The 19,043-nt window shown below is 39.4% G+C and overlaps 1 protein-coding gene across 15 annotated transcripts in view; it reads left to right on the top strand.

The window, feature by feature from the left end:
- Positions 1-19,043, top strand: part of ANKS1B (ankyrin repeat and sterile alpha motif domain containing 1B) — a 1,261,284-nt gene that overhangs the window by 921,589 nt on the left and 320,652 nt on the right. For all 15 annotated transcript variants that reach the window (XM_055238636.2, XM_055238637.2, XM_055238632.2 and 12 more), the window contains one exon: positions 10,499-10,651. In XM_055238636.2, the coding sequence (XP_055094611.1) occupies positions 10,499-10,651 (153 nt within the window). The remainder of the gene's footprint in view (positions 1-10,498; positions 10,652-19,043) is intronic.

Here is a 19,043-nt window from a genome sequence, read left to right as displayed (position 1 = left end):
AAAAATAATAGAAGGGTTACCACTTTCTGTAGCTGTGAGTCCATAGTGACATCAGACACAGTTTTCTTACTTCTGAGGGTTTATGTTTCTCTTTATTCTTTTATAGAAATTGTATCCATAACAGTCTAATTGTAAACAAAGGAGCTGCAAGTAGCAGACGTATTTGTACATGTATACCTCCCTTGCTACAGATGCACAACACAGAGAGTTTATCAGTCCTTGCTTTCCAACAGCAGTCACAGTATATTAATCCTTTCCATTTCCACAGAAGGAATATAATTATATGGGATACTCAGGCTCTCAGACTCCTTAAAGGGCGTCTTCCTAAAGATCACCTAAAACACTTTACAACTGAGGTGACATGCGTGAAATCACTTGAGGCCCTTTAAAGTCCCATGTCGTTGTTAAGTGATGTTCTTATCATTAACAGTGCTCAGCATTTTGGAGATGTCCCTCCCAGCAAAGTTGCACTGCCATAGATAGCACTCAGATGGTGATGGGTAGACTTTTTTCTGGGGCCCCATGGTCAGAAGATCAGCCTTTCTCTTTTATGTTCAATCAGCCTTTTAAGAGCCACTGATGAAACAGCACAGTGATGTCTCAGCCCAGGTCTCACAGCCTGTTGGAGATTTGATCCTCACACTACTTGATAGACCTGCATTTGGACTTGGCAGCACACTGTCTGCTAGCACTGCTTGTCCTCGTTTATTTTCAGGACTGCTGTTAGTCCAAGACTTGGGTAGCAGCAGGACAGAGCAGAAGAGTCTAGAACAAGGAGCCAGAATAGAGGGAAGTACCTGACGATATCAGCTATCTGTATTACAAAAGCCGTATCAGGCAGGAAATCTGAGTGTACAAAGTACATCCAGGTGGGTGAAGAGAAGCCACGGTCCATGGCAGCTTCCTAGGCAAGTTTAAGTAGCTGAGCCTGGCACGTCAGGGATATCGGCACTGGTGGGTCTATGTAAATGATAGGTTGCTGTGTTTGTATCCGAGGAGTGAAGACGACACGGGTGACAGCCCTTGCCCACGTGTGGACCTCCACCAGAAGGTCACATGTACTTCACATACAAGCATCCAGCTCTCACCAAGTCTAAACCATGTAGCTTCCAGACACTCGCACCGTTTGAACACAGAGTATTCACCCTGAAGTTAGCTCCAACTATCCTTGTCAGATCTATAATTTCAAGAAAGTGTCAAAGCAAAAGGCAAGCCCTCCCCTGCAATCTCCACTGCACCCTGGAACTTACTGTTTTATGACTCTGACCCTTCTCAACCCTGAGTCCTCATTTCTTACCCCTTTCCGTGTGTTTTCCTCTGTGCTTTCTAAAATCTCATCTCCCCCTTTTCTTCCCATACAAACTCCCCAAAAGGATGATCTAGATTGCACTTAACCACTTCCTCATCTCTACCTCACACCCCAACCTAGGGCAGCTCAGCTTCTGTGCTCTTCTCAGTGAGGTGTCTGGTGACCTATTTCCGATGACCTATTTGTGATCCCACAAACCCTTCTCCTTCATCATTTTATTAGACTTCGCTGCAGCATTCCCTCACTGCTGACCACACTCTCCTTGACACTCTTATTTCCCCCATTTCTCTTCTTGTCCTGACCATTCCTTCTTTGGTCTCCTGAGTATTATTCTTATCTGTTCCTTATTCATTGAAAGTGTTGGTTCATTCTCGGGCCACTTCTCTTCTCACACTACAAAGTCACCTCTGCAGTCCTGCCTGTGCATGATTTCAGCGCTCACAATAAAAATAACAAAGATTTATTGAGTGCTTCTGTGTGCCAAGTATTGTGCTAAATCCTCCTTGTGTAGTTTCATTGAATACATATGGCAACCCTCAGTGATACATATTCTTTTAATCTTTCACATTACTAATCAGAAAATGGATGCTTAGGAAGTATGAGTAATTTACTCAAGGTCAGATAGCTAATAATTGAAGTTGCCAACACTCTCACCTGTACTTTGATGATGCCCAAGGCTGCATGTCTCCCCAGACTTCTCCAAATTTAAAGTGCCATTCCACAGCATAGCATCCTAAATTTCTCATGTCTCAAAATTATTCATGTCATCCCAGTCTATTTTCTTTTCTCTTTTACCTGGTAACACCACCATTTGCCCAGATATCCAAGCTAGAAACTTGGGGTTTCCCTGCATTTTTCCCCTCTTATCCCTTGCATAGTTGTTACAAAGGGATGATGCTGTGACTGACAGAGAAATGCCAACAAACACAGTTAAAGGAAATGAAGCTTCTTTAACGATAACAAATGTGAAAACTTATGGCCCCACAAAACAAGAGATAATACAATGTAATGTCAAATGGAAGTACAGGCTTCATTTAAATGTTCTACGTGAAACTGCCTTATTTTTAGTTATATTTGTATTCAAGGAAAGGCTATGATACTGAAATAGAGACATTCATAATATAGTGGTTTAAAGAATGGAATATTAATTTCTCTCATATAATAGTCTTGAAATGAGCAGTGCAGGTTTACAAGGTGGCTTTGCTCTATGCAATTCTGGAAGGAACGAGGACCTTCTATTTGTTGCTCTGTCATCCTCCAAAGCACTACTACTCAAATTGTGGTCCATGGACTGACAGCATTAGCATCACCAGGAAGCTGGTTAGAAATGCAGAATCTCCAATCCTCCCTCCAAATAACGGAATTAGAATCACCTGCTAATAAGATTCTCTGCATGATTCCTAAGCACGTTGAGGTCTGAGAAGCATTTCCCAAACTCCAGGGTACTGTTTTGCCTGTGTAGTCAAAGCTGGACTGCAGGCACTGATGTTCCAGCTTATAGGAAGATGAAGAAAAAAGAGGAATTCTAGGTCAAGGAAATTCTTTTAGCTAGAGGTGACCTGAAAGTTACATGCAACACTTTCATTAGCATTCCATAGGCTCAACCATATTTTCACAGCAGCAACCAGAAAAGAAGCTGATGTATCTTGTCTCTAGTCTGGCAGGCATGAACCCAATTTAACCCCATTATGTGGAAGAAGAGAGGACAATTTTAAGGGAACAACAAGTAGTCTTTTTCTCAATTTTCTAACACTTTGGACATAAAAATACCTGTCTAATCCATTATTGGCTTTTCGGGGTTTCTTATCCTCTTGTTCTAAATACAATGCCAATATCATAATTCTAGGTTAATAAGTTGTCCCATCAAGAACTACTTTTCTCATTTAATCCCAAAGCTATTATAATGTATATCACCTTTCTCTCTCTTTTTATTTTTTTTTACCTGTTTTTATTGCCTTCCTCCTGCTATACCTTCCATCTTGTGGCTCTGTCATCTCATAAGATATTATCCTTATCTGCACAGAAAATGCTAGCTTCAGGCAAAGAGAAAGAATGATGGAATGACAGGCTCTCTCTCTCTCTCTCTGTCTTTCTCTCTATATATATATATATGTGTGTGTGTGTGTGTATGTGTGTGTGTGTGATGTGTATATATGTATATGTATATATATATTAAAAAACCACATATATATAACAGATCCATAATATTTCAAATAAAGCTAAAAAGTTAAGAGAAAATAAAACCATAGTGATCATGTAATCTTAACAAAAGTCTTCTATATTCGTGGTTTTCAAACATTTCTTTTTAAAGGCGAGAAAACCTTTCTTCCTCTTACTTGCATAAAACGCATAAAATAAGAGTTACTCTGGTTGAAGTCGATCAAGCAGTCTCAGAGCATGGGTTGTTCAGCTGCCCCGTAGCTGACCCCCCTCAACCCCAGAACTCCACAGAGCACTGTCCTGTGGTTTCTCTGCCTGCTGTACCACCTGTGATGTTCACAGCGTACTCTCTCTGAGGCCAAGTATGCTCTAAAAAATTCCTGGAGGAAAGTCATTTGGGTGGAACAAGAACAAGGAAGGCATTGTAAGGTAAAGGTAAAGGTAACAAGGTAAAAAAATATGTTAATATATCTCGATTTTCCCAAGACTAAAGCTTCACTGCTATCTCGAATTTCTGTCTCAGCTTAGGTTTTTCCAGACTTTGGAATTCAACTAATTGAATCAAATTGCCTTGTTGCGAGCCTCTGTAATGAATGCCTGCTGCCTGCTCACCACTCTGCCTCTCAGATTATAGAGTTAGCCTGACTTCCGTTCATGCTTAGCAGCACTGCTGGCCTGGCAGGCCCATGGAGCTGTCACTTCCTAGCCCTGTCTTGCCAGATGTTCCTGCTGGAAAAAGAGTTTCATCATTGCTAATTTGAGAATGCAGTCACAGTGCTCCCTGTGGGTACTGCTGAAGATACATAAAAGAAATGTGAATGCCATGTGACCTTTAGTCTACATGTCCTATCAGATATATGTGTATATATATATATATATATATGAATTTTAGTTTTGTCTTTGGGCTTATTTTTTCTTTCCTGGGCAAACAAATAGGATACTAATTTAAAATGAATTTACAAGTCATGGAATTGCAAAATTTAGGGATTATAAAGCAGCTTTGAGATCTTTGGTCCAACACCTTCATTTTTTAGCTGACACCACTGAAGCTTAGAGAGATGAAGTGACTTGCCCATGGCTACATGGCTAATAGAATCAAGTCTTCTGTGCTATGGAAACAAAGTCCATTGCATTCTGTAACACAATATCCTATCTGGAATTGGTTCTTGATATATGGAGGTTTTAAATAGTTATGAATGTTATTATTAGGCAGGAAAAGATAACCTTAGTTTTCATAACATGGAGTACAAAATACAAATCTCTCCTACAAATGGATACCAAGCCACTGAAATGAATTTGTCATTTTGTCTTCATGTATTCATTAAGTCACTTAATTTAACGAACATTTAGCATATGCTTGCCATGTGTGAGATGCTCTGCTGGACGATTTAGGGACTTCAAAAATGATTAACACCTCATTTCTTCACCAAGGGGTAGGCAGTCCAATGAAGAAGACAGATACTCACTTCTCTATTATTGAAAGCAGACTTTAATAATACTATGATAGAACTCTATGGAAAATACTACAGAAATTCTAGCAGAAGATATGATTTTTCGGGGGAATAATGGTAACATTAGAGAAAGATTCACACAGGAGGTAATGTTTAAACGGGACCTTTTAAGGATAGATAGAATTTCATTAGGAGAAAAAGTAGAAACTGTATTCCTAGCAGAGGGAATGGCATGAGCAAAGGTGTGGAGGCATATTACATATACAGTGGATTATGTCCCAAAAATCAAACTCATACAATAAAGAACTACTTAGTTTAGGGTTAATAAAGATGCAGCATATAGGGCAGGGGCAGTGGCTTGTGCCTGTAATCCCAACACTTTGGGAGGTTGAGGGGGGCAGATCGCTTGAGCTCAGGAGTTTGATACCAGCCTGGGCAACACGGTGAAACCCTGGTCTCAACTAAAAATGCAAAAGAAAATTAGCTGGATATAGTGGTGCACACCTGTGGTCCCAGCTACTAGGGAGGCTGAGGTGAGAGGATTAGTTGAACCTAGGAGGCGGAGGCTGCAGTGAGCCAAGATTGCACCCCTGCATTCCAGCCTGGGTGCCTGGGTGACAGAGTGAGACTCTGTCTTAAAAAAAAAAAAAAAAAAAAAAAAGATGCGGCATGCAGAGTTTCTGCATGACAATGAGGTAGCTTGGGAAGGATACTGATGTTTGCTTACTCAGCATCCCTAATCTTTCTCAGTCTCATGAAGATGCATTTGCCAATAGATTCATAAATTAAAAGGTCTGAGTTATATTCCACAGGCATAATGGATAAACACCAAGGGTTTTTAAACAAGGAGTGACTCTATTCAGTTTTTCCCTGTAATCAAAATTTCAGTAGTTCACAGCAACAACAACAAAAAATATTTTTTTCTTACGAGTCTGCTTTGCTTCAGCTAACTTCAGCTGGACTTCCCTGAGTCCCATCGAGCTAGGGTAGATTCCAAGCTTTGGGTTAAATTTAGGTTTGCTCCACAAGTCTTCATCTTTCTCCTAGAACCACGAGTTATGCAACTTCTCAGCACTTGCTATTCTTATGAGAGAGCATATGAACACTGAAAGATTAGTAGAACACAGGAGCACAAGAGACCTCGTCTCTAACTGCCACACTGACACTTCACGCATTCTATTGGCCAGCATTGATGAGACTGGGAAGTAACTCCAGCCACACTGAGACATAATGTCGATCCCTTGGCAAAGGGCACAGGGGCATAATTCTAATACAGTAAGAGAACAAAGAATTGGAGTAAACAGTTCAATCGACTTGAGTGACCTCGTCAGATATGTTTCTAAAAAATAACTGTCAGCTGAAGGGGAGAGGGGTAAAGATGTTAGCAGATGCAAACCTTTTCTAAAACAAGATAAAGAAGGAAATAGGGGAAGTAGGAAGGGATGAGAAAGGAGAGCTTTGATTGGAAGCTGAAAAGACTAGCAGCCAATGGCAAAATATTACGCAATTTCAAAATAAGCATGGGTCTAATTTAGGACAATGGGGAGAAAAGAGAACTAAGAGTTATTATTGAATAGCTATTATATTCAAATCACTGTGCTAGGCAATTTATATTCCCTATTTCATATAATCTTTACAACAACACTTGGAATAGGTATTATTATGCTTATTCTAAAAAAGAGGAAACAGGCTCAAAGAGTAACTTGCCAAAGATCACCCAACAAGTACATAGCACTGCTGGGAATGTCATATTCCAAAGTCCATTTTGGAAGAAGAGAAGTGAATTGAGAGTCATCTTAGAAATTAAATTGATAGACCATGTTGGCCTAATTAGATATGATAGTAAACAGAAAGAGGAAAGTAAGATAACTCCCAAGCTTCTGCCTGGGCAGTGGAATAATAGTTGCCCATTAACTGAAATGGAAAAAAAGAGGAAGAGAGCCTGTTTTTGAACTAAAGAAGTTAAATTTCTTTTTGACTTATGTTGGTGACACCTATAGGACATTTATGTGAAATGTCCTACAAATAGTTAGAAATTTGCATCTCAGAGCTCAAGAAGAGAAGCCAGTCCTGAAGAAATCACTCCAGAAGTAGGGGCAAAAGCATTCCAAGCATGGAAAGTTATATTAGCAAAGATATGACTCTGTCATATACAGGTCATTTTCAGGGAATGCCTAGCGATTTAATGTACTGTTTAAACATACACGCATCTAGTTACATTTATTGGGTACACAATGGCAGAGGAGTGGGAGATTAGGCTGATCTCAATCGGCCTTGAATGCTGGAATAGGACATTTGGACTTTTCTCGAGAAGGAGCCACTACAGGTTTTTACACAAGGGTACACTTAAGGGTGTGACTTTTAGGAAGACTAATATAGTAGCAAGATACAAGCTGGATCAAAGGTGGGAGACCATGTAGAAGGCTATTGCATTAGTTTTTGTAAGCACTAACAAGAACCAAAACAGGGTAATGGCAGTAGGGACAGAAATAAAGGAACAGATGGGATCATTGCTTTGGAAGAAATTATTGTGCAGCACAGTAACTATTCTGCATATCATTAAATATGTGTCAAGTTAATTTTGTAACTGCATTTGGCTCTAATGATTTCCTCTCTTCAGGTATGCAGAACCTTCTTAACTTATTGGTCATCTGTTCGCATATTTTAATTAAGAGTTATAATCTCTATGAGGGAGAGACTATGACTGTTTTGTTCTCTACCATTTCCACAACATTCATCAGAATAGGCCTTGATTAAGTATTTACTGAATGAGTGGGTGGATGAATACTGCCCTGTACACCTCAGCATACCCATTTCCAAGGTCTCCTCAGTTGTGCTCTCTACCCTGCCCCTGTCTTTCATCCTCCCACCAAATATTTCCCTCCCTCTCACCTCTTTAAGATTGGTCTGGGAGAACTTGCCTTACAGGAGTAATCAGACCACTGAACAGCCTGCATTCAGTGCAATCCTGATATGATGGTTGCTGTTTTATTTTATTTTTTTTATTTTCCAATCATTCAACCAAGCTCAACTGACCCTCCCTTTGCTATTTATAAATATCATCTCAGACATTTCCAATAACTTTCCAACCATGTAAAATGTTGAAGGCTCAGTTCCAATTTATTTGAAACCTCCAGTTTTATTTTCCTCACCACCTCCCCCTCCCCCAAGTTTAGACTTCCCCCAAGGGACTGGCACTTCTCTCTTCTGATTCTAAATTTTCTGGCATTGGGACAAGAAAGAGGGATTGGAGGGACAAGCAAACGTCTTTGTACTTACCTAGATTTTCTTTGCAGTCCTGTCGTGGGTTCCCTGATTCTTTGGCCACCACTGACCATCAACACCCTCTGTGTGTCAGATGGCCACTAATTGCTTCCTCAAAAGAGTGTTGTGTAAGTGCTTGGGGGTAACCTGTGGTAACCCCATTGCACAGTTCTCTGGTATGAGACAACTGACTTTGACCCAAATCCAGTCATCAAGACTCCCTAAGCTTGTCCCCAGTATCTGCTGCTGGGTGGTCAGCTTTATGGATGGGCTAATGGCAAGACCTCCCTACTAAGCAGTTAACTTCAACCTTAGTGTTTCTCACTTTCTTCCCTATTTCATGTCACTGGGGCAGTCAGGAAGATTCCTGGGGCCAGAGTGATTATTTAGGTTAACAGAGTTAGTTCAACCACCTTTTAACAAGGCCTGGAGAATGTAGCCAGCCCCAATATTTTTGTAATTCTCTATAGAATATGAAGGTACCAAATACCTATGAGCCTCCCTTTTGGGTCCTAGCCCCTGATTTTATACATACATAACATCCGGGTATTTGTGAATGCCACTAACTTTCATTCTGCAAATGCTGAGTTGTCATTTACATTTGTAGCTACCACATAATAAACACAGAGTTAACTGTTACATGAACTAATATTTAATGAGTAGCTGAAATGGGTCAGTCAATGTAAAAGTGAAGTACAAAAGTCTGACCAAGTTCAGACTAATGTAAATAGTAAGTTGCACTCTAACTTTAAAATAGAGAACATTTAGGCCAGGAGCAGTGGCTCACACCTGTAACCCCAGCACTTTGGGAGGAAGCCAAGGCAGGTGAATCACTTGAGGTCAGGAATTCGAGACCAGCCTGGCCAACATGGTGAAACTCTGTCTCTTAGTAGAGACAAATACAAAAATTAGCCAGGCGTGGTGACACTCACCTGTAGTTGCAGCTACTCAGGAGGCTGAGGAATGAGAATTGCTTGAACCCAGGAGGTGGAGGTTGCAGTGAGCTGAGATCACACCACTGCACTCCAGCCTGGGCAACAGAGCAAGACTCCATCTCAAAAAAAATAAAATAAAATAAAACAAAACAGAGAACATTTTAACTTTGAAATGGAAACTAGAATGGGGAGCAGAACAACAGGAAAAGAGAAAAAGTAACTTTAAAATGAAGGAGTAGGGAGAATCTCAAAAATGAGAACCGCGCATAGTGACAGAAAGCTTACCATGTTTAAGATTAAAATTTGAATCCCTGATGCCCAGACTAATCTTTTCTCTGCTCGCAAATCAGAATCATATAAATTTCCATTAATATGTATCTCTTTGAATCGAAGGAAGAGGAAAATCTATGTTGTGTTTTGCCCAGTCTTGCTGTTTCCATCGTGAATTTTACCAAAGGCCCCCATCAGGTTGATGAGGTGCCAGCCCTCCTTAATAACTGAAGTATTAGATATACGGCGTGGCACGCAAGCAGCCCAAGTTTTAGAAGTGAGTCACTTCGCAAACCAAGAACCACAGATTCAGCTACAATTTCAAATAAAAGCTAAAGGACCAGAATAATCCATACAAAATTTTAAACCCAGAAGTTCCTCTTGCTTAAATTACTTTCACACTCCAATTTAAACTCAGAAACATTATGTTGCTGTCACATTTCTTTGTTCTCCTATTTTTTAAAAATCTGTATATAGCTGACAAAAAATAGATGCCTGTCTGCCAGCAACTTCTCTATTCATGTCTAACATACTGTAGAGTCGATGCAGAACACATGGTCTTAAAATACCCAAAGGCCTCTCCTTTACTGGTTCACCGCAGCAGTATGTTTCTCCAGCATGTTTGCACTACCTCCAATACATGTCTTGCATAAGCACGAATTCCCTTTGAATGTTTAAGTTATGCAGTATTTTCACATGCTTTGGTGCTGTGCATATGAGAATTATCATCTACATGTTGAAAGTGCACTTTCTGGTGACTTTTCGCGTCGAATTTAATACCATTCGACTGACATCATTTTTAATTCTACTCGCCAGAATGCCAATAATGTCTACGACAGAAGTTTGATATGTTTAGCTCTTCCAAATATAGAGTTAATCTAGCAGCTAAATTGGACATTTCTGGGTATATTTTGAAAACTAATTCAGTGTGAAAATTATTAATGGTTTAGAATTGTGAAAACACATCAGAAAGTGTTTTCTTTTTCCTTGTTTCCGTCTCCAGAAAGATTTGTTCTTCATGTCAAATAAATTTTCAAGCGGAAGTCTGCATTCTGTTGTTGGGACACAAAGTATACAGTTTAATCCTGATGTAATTTTCTTCGTTACAGATGAGACCCATTGGGCATGATGGCTACCATCCCACCTCCGTAGCTGAGTGGCTGGATTCCATTGAACTGGGCGACTACACCAAAGCCTTTCTAATTAATGGCTACACATCGATGGACCTGTTGAAAAAAATCTGGGAGGTTGAACTTATTAATGTAAGTTGGTCTCTTAGTGACGCCTTAACTATTCAACCCTTGATAAATGAAATTTTATTTTTCTTTTTTTATAACTGTTTGGACATCCAATGGGGATTTATAGATACACCTTCTGTTTTAAATATCGATCTCTCTCAAGCTCCAGAGTCATTATCTTTTGAAGTTTTAATGTGGGGGAACTGAGAGGTAAAGAGAGAACTCTTAGCGTATTTTGCATTATCCAAGAAAATCTTCCAAGCATTTTTGTGTTTTCCTTTTTAGGAAATTTTTTCAGTTATAGGATATAGATATGATAATAAATAGGTTCCTATTCTGATCTTTGCTCATATTCACTGTTAGAGATTTAAATTATCATTTTTTTAGTTTTCTATCTCTATCATGTTTCCTTGTCTCTATTTCTTAATCACATATACAAATCCCACGCTCCAAGAGACTGCTTTTATTCTTACTAAATAGACTGCTGTGTTATCAAAATTTTATTTTCTGAAGCTAGTGTCTAATCTTATGTTGTCTCTGTTTTATTCATACACTTAGCATAGATTCCCTATAAAAACTGGCCAACATATGTTGCCATATAGTCAAACCCAAAGAGATCAACTAAATCCGCATAAATGATTTTGATACTTTTCTCATTGCATTTTTATTTTTGTTATTTTCTAGCATAAATGTAGGAATAAGATGAAAATATAACATAAAATGGTCATTCATTTGAATTATATTTGGCATAGCACACATTTCTTTTTAACAGTAACAATGAGAAATCACTTAGTTTTTTAAAGAATAGTTTTAGTTTTATAGTAAATGATTGAGGAAAAATGGCATTTATGAACTAAGAGATAAAGCAAATAAGTTTCTGCTGGTTCAAAAGTGCTCTGTTCTACTCTTTATGTCGCTTTCTCGCCAAAAGTCCAGGTTCTACACATTATATACCATTGCTTATTTTAAATGATGATTATTATTAGTAACTAATTATTCCTTGCTTTTAAAAGTCTTTCTGAAAAAAATAATGTCTTTTCTAGAACATCGTATAGAAATTGTTCTTGAATCTAAAAGTCACATTAAATAGATAAATTAATGTGATTGTATGGCCATAAGTAACTCTTTCTTAACTTTTTGCTTCTTATGCCCTCACAAAAGCTATCATTATTTCAGAAGAGACTCACAGTCTAACATAAAGCCTTTGGTTAGTTTCATTCAGTCTGTGTGGCAACGGAACTAACTGAAACAGTGTTGCTTTTTGGTTGCAGTAGGCTAAGATTTCAATTCTCTGTCAAGAACTTGACACTCATCACATGGCTACTCATAGGTATTTGTTAAAGGGGTACCTTCCATACATCAACCAAACAAGCTTCCAACTTAAGTTGCATCCCAGTTAATTAGTTAATGGAATAGCTTGAAAAATATCCTTATGTAACATTTTCTGAATCACACTGCTACCCATTGAAGAATTAATATTTATAATAGGTAGCACATGAATCACTCACCTAGCTAGCATTAGCAGTAACCTCCCATTGTAAAGAATGGATTTCAAAAGGACTCTATTATATGTTTTCATTGAAGTAAGGATCACTTACAATGTCAGGCTCTATGTCTCTCAGAATCCAAAGGCCTAAACTAGTGTTTAAGATGTAAGCTTGGGCACTCACTTTCCCCAGTGCTGGGGGGGTACCTGCGGCCTACAGTTCCTTGTTTAGTGACTGCAGCCAGACCTTGTAGACAGCTGCAGTGACTATGGGGATTACGGCGCCTGGCTTTACCGCCAGGGCTTAGGGACTGATCCACCACCACCCATGAGGCCAATCAGCCTCTAGTTGAGACAGAAAATTGGTCTTTTCTGGCCAGGCGCAGTGGCTCACGCCTGTAATCCCAGCACTTTGGGAGGTCGAGGCGGGCGGATGACAACCCAGGAGATTAGACCATCCTGGCTAACACGGTGAAACCCTGTCTCTATGATACAAAAAAAAAAAAAAAAATTAGCCAGGTGCGGTGGCGGGTGCCTGTAGTCCCAGCTACTCGGGAGGCTGAGGCAGGAGAATGGCATGAACCCAGGAGGCGGAGCTTGCAGTGAGCAGAGATTGGGCCACTGCACTCCAGCCTGGGCGACTGAGCAAGACTCTGTCTCAAAAAAAAAAAAAAAGAAAAAGAAAAAAAGAAAAGTGGTCTTTTTCACCCATGTTGGCTCTTAACAGTTTTCTGGCTTCAATACAGGGAGAAGTGCCTGTCACAAGCATTGTGTCAAAATTTGAAAACATAGTCACTGTCTCTTAGACCTTAAGGCCAAAATCCTCTGGCCTGGAGCGTGCCATCTGTGTCTACCACTAACTCAGTGTATTTTCCTTAAAGTAAGCTGATTGAATTTAATTTTCCATGTGACGACTTTATGGGCAAGTTCACACTCTTGATGGTGAGGATTTGTATGTCATTTAACTCAGCAGATTAATTATGTCCATGTTAATTATGGACAAAAATTGATATGAACCTTCAGACTTGGAAATCAGAAAACAAAATTTGTGTGCCCAATAGAATTGGGTAGTTCATGTGATGGTTTTGGGTTACTGAGTTTTACAATGAGAAAAAGGCAAAATGTGTGCATGTCTTTTGGCTTACAAAGATTTTGAATTATCTCAAATTCAAGACTTTTGTTTATCCCAACTAATGAGAGAGGTACCCAAATATGAGGTAGTCTATTCATATAATATATGGGCTGAATAATCCTATACTAAGAATGCATAGTTTGTTGTTTTCTAGCCTAAAAGGGAATGTACAGTCACCTTGATTTAGAGCAGAGCCTTTTAGGGAAGTTCACATCCTGAACCATTGTAATGAGTCGCTAGTTTTAAGGGAACCAGATTGCTCCAGTAACTGTTATTCTATGTTAAGTGAAAAGAGAAGTGCAAGTGTAGCCTGCCTTTGATACAAAAGTCGGCTTGTGGAGGGGAAGAGAATGGAGGATGAGGAGATAGGCTGCTGATATAATTACAAATAACTTCAGCATCAGTGGTTGTTTTTTAAATACCTTTGGGTAGAACTAGATAAGATTGCTAAGGTAGCAATATCCACGTGTGTCCCATGGAAATTATTTCACATGCCCCATGAAAATAATCTGGCATTATTTTTGCAAAAGTAAATTGATTAGAAAATCATTTGCTTCTTGCCTAATAGCTTTGGAAACTATATTTACATGACTGTTTAATTTAGGACTGTCAGTTTTTTTTCTTTCAATGTTGTTGATTTAATTTCCAGCTTTCCCAGGAAAGCTAACCACTTGGAGATGTGCTAAGAAATTTTCAAAGGAAACTTTCTAATTTTGCATTAATTCTTGAGAAATGTGACTTTATTTGCTTTAAATGCAGTAGAGCTATCATCCTATGAGTATCAGATTTAGGCTTGCTTTGATGTTTTTATTTCATGATCGGCATTATAAACTCACACTTCTGTCTACCCCGCTCTCATTGCTGAAGTTGCAACTTTATTTTCTAATTTTTTTTGCATTCTGTGAGTGTGTGTGTGTGTGTGTGTGTGTGTACATATTGAATAAAGGTAAATGGTAACTTATGCTCATAACCAAGAAGAATAATTACTAAATTCACAAATTGCAGGGGAGGAATGGGGAGGATGAATATTCTAATTCCATTTTCAAACCAATTATTTTAAGTAAAAGGTTATGCTTTCACCACGGGACATAATAAATGAGAAATATTCATATTTCCACACCAGGGAGGTTACATCAGTCAACACTTCAAATATTAACAACTTTAATCAAAGCCGAAGGCTTCAACTAAATGACTGGATGTGAGTATTCAAGTGTAGAGCGAACTTTATACATTATCTGTGGATTTAAGCATTGCATTTATACCTATATACAGTACAGCTGGCTCCCCACAAGCCTTCAGGACAGCTAGATACCACCTCTGAGGTTTAGACTTTTCCAGGCATATATCAGGTAAAGCTTCTGGACTCTACCAACTCCACCCCTTGCATCCAGATTTCAAGCTGTTCCAGAGGTTCCCTTGAAGCTTCCCTCAGCCAGCCCAAGTTTTGGGAAAAGCACCCTGACATTTGTCCTCATTTAGGATGGACAGTCTCCCAAGTAAATACACACTTAACATTGATTTCTAGTCCTTTCATGTATGTTCTGGAGGGTGGTAATGGGCTAGGTCTGACATTATTATGTCTACTACCTTTCAGCATCTTTTGCATGTCCACACTTATTATACTACTCTCAACTTTGGAGCTTTGACCTAAACTGGGATAGAATTATACTACAATAAAATGCTAAAATACTAAAATGTCATTGGAAGTAATATAACTTTTCTTTTGCATGTAAAGTGAATTTACACTCTTGCAGTGCCTCCAGGCCAATATTACGGAACAGGCATTATTTAAAGCGTTGATATCAGAAATAGTAAAACACACACACACACACACACACACACACAATAAACAAGGCATTTGGGCCTGAAGAGACAGTTTTGAACACTCTGCAACAAATGAACTGTAGAAAGAATTGAAACTCTCTAATTATAGCCATTTATGATCTATCTCTGTGCAGAAAGGAAAATTGTGTTCTAATTACCCAGAAATTGCTACCTTAAAAATTTTTATTTTAGTGGACATCTGTTCATTCACCCTTCTCGTGATTAAAATTAAAACATTCCAAATTTCCTCTGAAGAAGCCACCTCCATCTCTTCCCTATTCCATGCCTGAACATATGGCCTGGATCTTCAGAGCCAAGCTCGGCATTCCAGCCTCTGCCTTCACCTCTATGGGCTACAAAGTATTCTTCATCAGGGCAAGCTACCAGTGCAAAATGAAAATATAGGGCCCCTTGTTCAAAAATTATTAAAGATTTTTAGCCAGTAACATCAAAACATTAAAGCTAGCACAAGGCCCTTCTATCTGCAGGACCTTGTATAACTGTACAGGTCACACACCCTCGAAGCCAACCAAGCTCTTCATTCTTTTATGTAGACCCATATTTCCATCTGATGTCATTTTCCTTCTACCTGAAGGACTGTCTTTGACATTATTCTATAGTGTGAGGCTGCTAGTGATAAATTTTCACAGCTTTTTTATGTCTGAAAAATACTTCATTTTCCCTTCATTCATGAAACACAGTTTTGCTGGGTATAGAATTCTAAGGTAACAGTACTTTAAAGATATTGTTCCACCAGCCTCTCTTCTGCTTTATTTCTGACAAGAAACCTGCTGCCATTTTATTGTTCCTCTATACGTAATGGGTCAGTTTTTTTCCCCCTGGCTGCACTGAGGTGTTGTCTTTTTCACTGGTTTACAGCAATTTGATTATTACATACATTGGTATCATTTTTTTCATGTTTTCTATGTGTGAAGTTTTTTGAGCTTCTTAAATATGAGGCTTATCATTGTCATCAACTTTGGAAATTTTTTAGTCATTATCTCTTAAATTTTTTTGTTTTTCTGAGACAGAGTCTTATTCTGTCATCCAGGCTGGAGTGCAGTGGCACAATCTCAGCTCACTGCAACCTCCGCCTCCCAGGTTCAAGCGATTCTCCTGCCTCAGCCTCTCAGGTAGCTGGGACTGAAAGCACGTGACACCACACCTGGCTAATTTTTGTATTTTTAGTGGAGATAGGGTTTCACCATGTTGGCCAGGCTGGTCTTGAACTCCTGACCTCAAGTGATCCACCTGCCTCGGCCTCCCAAAGTGCTGGGATTACAGTTGTAAGCCACCGTATCTGGCCTCAAAATATTTTCTATTACTCACCTTATTTCTCCTCTCATTTGGAAACCCCAAATACATCAGTATTAGGTCATTTAAAGTTGTACTACAGTTCACCAATGTCCTATTCATTTTTTTCCATCTTTTTTCTCTCTGTGACACATTTGGATAGTTTCTATTGCTATGTCTTTAAGTTCACTCATCTCTTCTTAGAATAGCTAATCTGTCACTATTACTATGCAGTGTATTTTTTATCTCAGACATTGTAGTTTTCATCTTCACAAGCTAGACTTGGGTCTTTCTTTTTTTTTTTTTTTTTTTTTTTAAGACAGAGTCTCGCTCTGTTGCCCAGGCTGGAGTGCAGTGGCGCAATCTCTGCTCACTGCAAGCTCCGCCTCCTGGGTTCACGCCATTCTCCTGCCTCAGCCTCCCAAGTAGCTGGGACTACAGGTGCCCGCCACCTTACCCAGCTAATTTTTTGTATTTTTAGTAGAGACGGGATTTCACCATGTTAGCCAGGATGGTCTCGATCTCCTGACCTTGTGATCCGCCTGCCTCGGCCTCCCAAAGTGCTGGGATTACAGGCGTGAGCCACCGCACCCGGCCAGACTTGGGTCTTTCTTATATTTTCTGTCTCTGTTAAACATGCTGTTTCCTCCAACTTGTGGAACATATGGAATACAGTTAGTTACTGGTTTAATATCTTTGTTTTCTAATTATAACACCTGTGTCAGTTTGGGTTTGGGTTTTATTGATTTTTCTCCTTACTGTTTTTTTGCATGTCTGGTAATTTTTATTACATGCCAGACATTATGAATTTTACCTTGTTGGATGCTGGATTTTTTTTTTTATTCCTGCATATATTTTCAGGTATTGCTCTGGGATATAGGGAAATTCTTTGAATAGTCTTTGATCTTTTAGGTCTTGCTTTTAAGGTTCGTTAGGCAAGGCCAGAGTATTGTTCAGTCTATTGACAATACTTCCCCACCATGAGGGCAATACCCTTCTGAGTACTTGACCAATGCCCTTTGAATTTCAGGGCTTCCCAGTCTGAATAGTTTGCAAATCTCAGTTTTACCAGTCCAGTTTGAGCTTTAAAGACTATTCCCACTCATCTTTTCAGCTGGTTTTTCATTTGATTTTATACCATTTCCTCACGTGCATGTACTGATCAGAACTCCCTGCTCTCTAATACTCTGCCTGGCAAACTCTAGCCAACCTAGTCTCCCTGGATTCTCTGCTTCATCTTTTCTATTTAAGGAGTCTTGCAGACTCCTTCTGAATTCTTCCTTTCTGCTCCATGGCCTAGAAATTCTCTCAGGGGCAGTTGCAGGCAAATGCAACTCATTTTGTTTGTTTTCCATCTCTCAAGGATCACCCTTCAATGCCTCATGTCCATTGCCTTGAAAACCATTGTTTAATATATTCATCTGGACTTTTAGTTGTGTCCATTGGAAAGATAAATCTAGCCCCCGTTATTCCATCTTGGCCAGAAGCAAAAGTTCGTGCTACTTATGTTAACCCCTGTAGGTGAGGGCCCCATATCTAAAACAATTGAATTGAAATCTTTGGTGTTGGCACCTGGGTGTCAGGAGGTCTTAAAAGCTCCTCAAGTGATTTTCATGTGCAGCCTGTTTTGCAAACTACTGCAACCAGTGGTTAGAGGGAGTCACTAAAGGATTTTAATAAGGGGAATGACCTGATCAGAAGCAGTAGATAGGGACCAGCAGCTAACACACTTAAGAAGGAAGAGCTGGCTGGGAGGGAAGAAGGAGCTGACTCAGCCAATTCTTCTACACAGCTATTTCTAGCCATGAATGTGTTAGGTGGGGCAGCAAAAAAAAAAATTAATTTTTTTAAAAACACATGTGCCTCCATAGAACCTGAGGGTATCTCTTAATTAGAAGTTCATAAATGTAGTAAATTTTTATGATGTATAACCCGTGTATCAAGAAGAGAGTAGATTACAGTCAGTTTTCAAAGGAGGCAAGGGCAAATATAATACATTTCAGAAATGCTTTTCAACAGTGGCTAAAGCTGCTTCCGTCTGACCCTTAAAAGGCTAAGCTTCCATTATTTGAAAATTTTACTTACTGTTTATAAAGCAAAGAGTAGGACATACAGTGTGTGTGTCAGAGTTTCAAATGTGCCCTCTCTTCTTTCATCTTTAGCTTGGAATCAGGTCACTTGACTTTGAATCTTATATCCTTCCCTCGGTATGTTGACTTTAAAAAAAGTCACTTACCCCCTCTGGGACTCAGTTTCTCATTTGTAAATAGAGGATAAAAAATATCTGCCCTGCTGGCTTCATGGGTTTCCTGTGAGACTCCAAATAAGAGCTTTTTATGATCCATCCCTTTCTCTTCTCCTCCTATTTTATTTTTCTTTTGCCTCTCTATGTTTTTCTTACTTCCCCAGATCCCTCCCCCAGAGTTAGGCTGGGAGCTGGTCCCTTGGAGCCTACTTTCACAGCTTAGTTGCCATCTGCTTCTCCCAGCCGGAACTTACCTTGGGTGCATATAACCCTGCTTGATGTGCTAACTCTAGTTCCAGGATTTACTGCTCAGATGCTACCCTCCCTCATTCCCATCTCCAACCCCATTCACCTGCCCTGGACTCTCAGCTTCCCAGTATGCCCAGGAGATATCATTTTTCCCCACCAGCCTTGTCCAAACCCTCATGGCTTACTC

Source organism: Symphalangus syndactylus, chromosome 13 (assembly GCF_028878055.3).
Source record: "Symphalangus syndactylus isolate Jambi chromosome 13, NHGRI_mSymSyn1-v2.1_pri, whole genome shotgun sequence".
Taxonomy (NCBI): Eukaryota; Metazoa; Chordata; class Mammalia; order Primates; family Hylobatidae; genus Symphalangus; species Symphalangus syndactylus.
The sequence above is the reverse complement of the archived record's forward strand: the minus strand, read 5'-3'. Positions and strand labels throughout refer to the sequence as shown.